The sequence below is a fragment of the Mus pahari genome, chromosome 9, assembly GCF_900095145.1.
Source record: "Mus pahari chromosome 9, PAHARI_EIJ_v1.1, whole genome shotgun sequence".
In the NCBI taxonomy this organism is placed as follows: domain Eukaryota; kingdom Metazoa; phylum Chordata; class Mammalia; order Rodentia; family Muridae; genus Mus; species Mus pahari.
In genome coordinates, this window is record NC_034598.1 from 17,861,250 (window position 1) to 17,862,476 (window position 1,227).

The window sequence follows — 1,227 nt, forward strand, 5'->3', positions numbered from 1 at the left end:
AGGCAGAAAAAAACAGAGCTGCTGCAATGGCAAACAATTTACAAAAGGGAAGTGCTGGACCTATGAGGCTCTATGAAGGCTCATTACACTTTAACATAACTGAAGATATGCTTCGGGGGATCTTTGAACCTTTTGGAAGGATTGAAAGTATTCAGCTCATGATGGATAGTGAGACTGGACGGTCCAAGGGATATGGGTTTATTACATTTTCTGACTCAGAATGTGCCAAAAAGGCTTTGGAACAGCTTAATGGATTTGAGTTAGCTGGGAGACCAATGAAAGTGGGTCATGTTACTGAATGAACTGATGCTTCTAGTGCTAGTTCGTTTTTTGGACAGTGATGAACTAGAAAGGACTGGAATTGACTTGGGAACAACTGGACGTCTTCAGTTAATGGCAAGACTTGCAGAGGGTACCGGTTTGCAGATTCCACCTGCCGCACAACAAGCTTTACAAATGAGTGACTCTTTGGCCTTTGGTGCTGTGGCAGATTTGCAAACACGACTTTCCCAACAGACCAAAACCTCAGCTTTAGCTGCAGCTGCTTCTGTTCAACCTCTTGCAACACAGTGTTTCCAACTTTCTAACATGTTTAACCCTCAAACAGAAGAAGAAGTTGGGTGGGATACAGAGACTAAAGATGATGTCATTGAAGAACGTAATAAACATGGAGGAGTCATTCATATTTATGTTGACAAAAATTCAGCTCAGGGTAATGTGTATGTGAAGTGCCCATCTATTGCTGCGGCTATTGCTGCTGTCAATGCATTGCATGGCACATGGTTTGCTGGTAAAATGATAACAGTAGCGTATGTACCTCTTCCAACTTACCACAACCTCTTTCCTGGTTCTATGACAGCAACACAACTACTGGTTCCAAGTAGACGATGAAGGAAGATACAGTCCCTTATGTATATTGCTTTTTTTTCTCTTGAATTCATCTGAGTTATCTTTTATTTAGATAAAAATAAAGAGGCAAGGGTCTACTGTCATTTATATACCACTCCTGTTACCTTGAAAAATAAAAATGTTAACAGGAATGCAGTGTGCTCCTTCTCCCTAACTAGCAAATCTGACTTTATGGAAAGCTGTTCTCTTGTTCTGCTGTTTTAAAAGTCCATGTAGAAAATGACATTAAGGGTCTATAGAATAGCTCAAAGGGAACAAATGTGATTTCTGTATAAAGGCAGACAGGTAATGTTTTAATGTTTCAGAAACCTAACTTTT

The 1,227-nt window shown here is 40.0% G+C and overlaps 1 protein-coding gene across 1 annotated transcript in view; it reads left to right on the forward strand.

Moving 5' to 3' along the window:
• LOC110326749 (RNA-binding protein 39-like) overlaps positions 1 to 989 on the forward strand; it is a 110,423-nt gene extending 109,434 nt beyond the window's left edge. The window contains 2 exon segments of the mRNA XM_029542379.1: positions 3 to 326; positions 328 to 989. Of these exon segments, the coding sequence (XP_029398239.1) occupies positions 3 to 326; positions 328 to 891 (888 nt within the window). The 3' untranslated portion in view covers positions 892 to 989.
• The last annotated feature ends 238 nt before the right edge of the window (positions 990 to 1,227 follow it).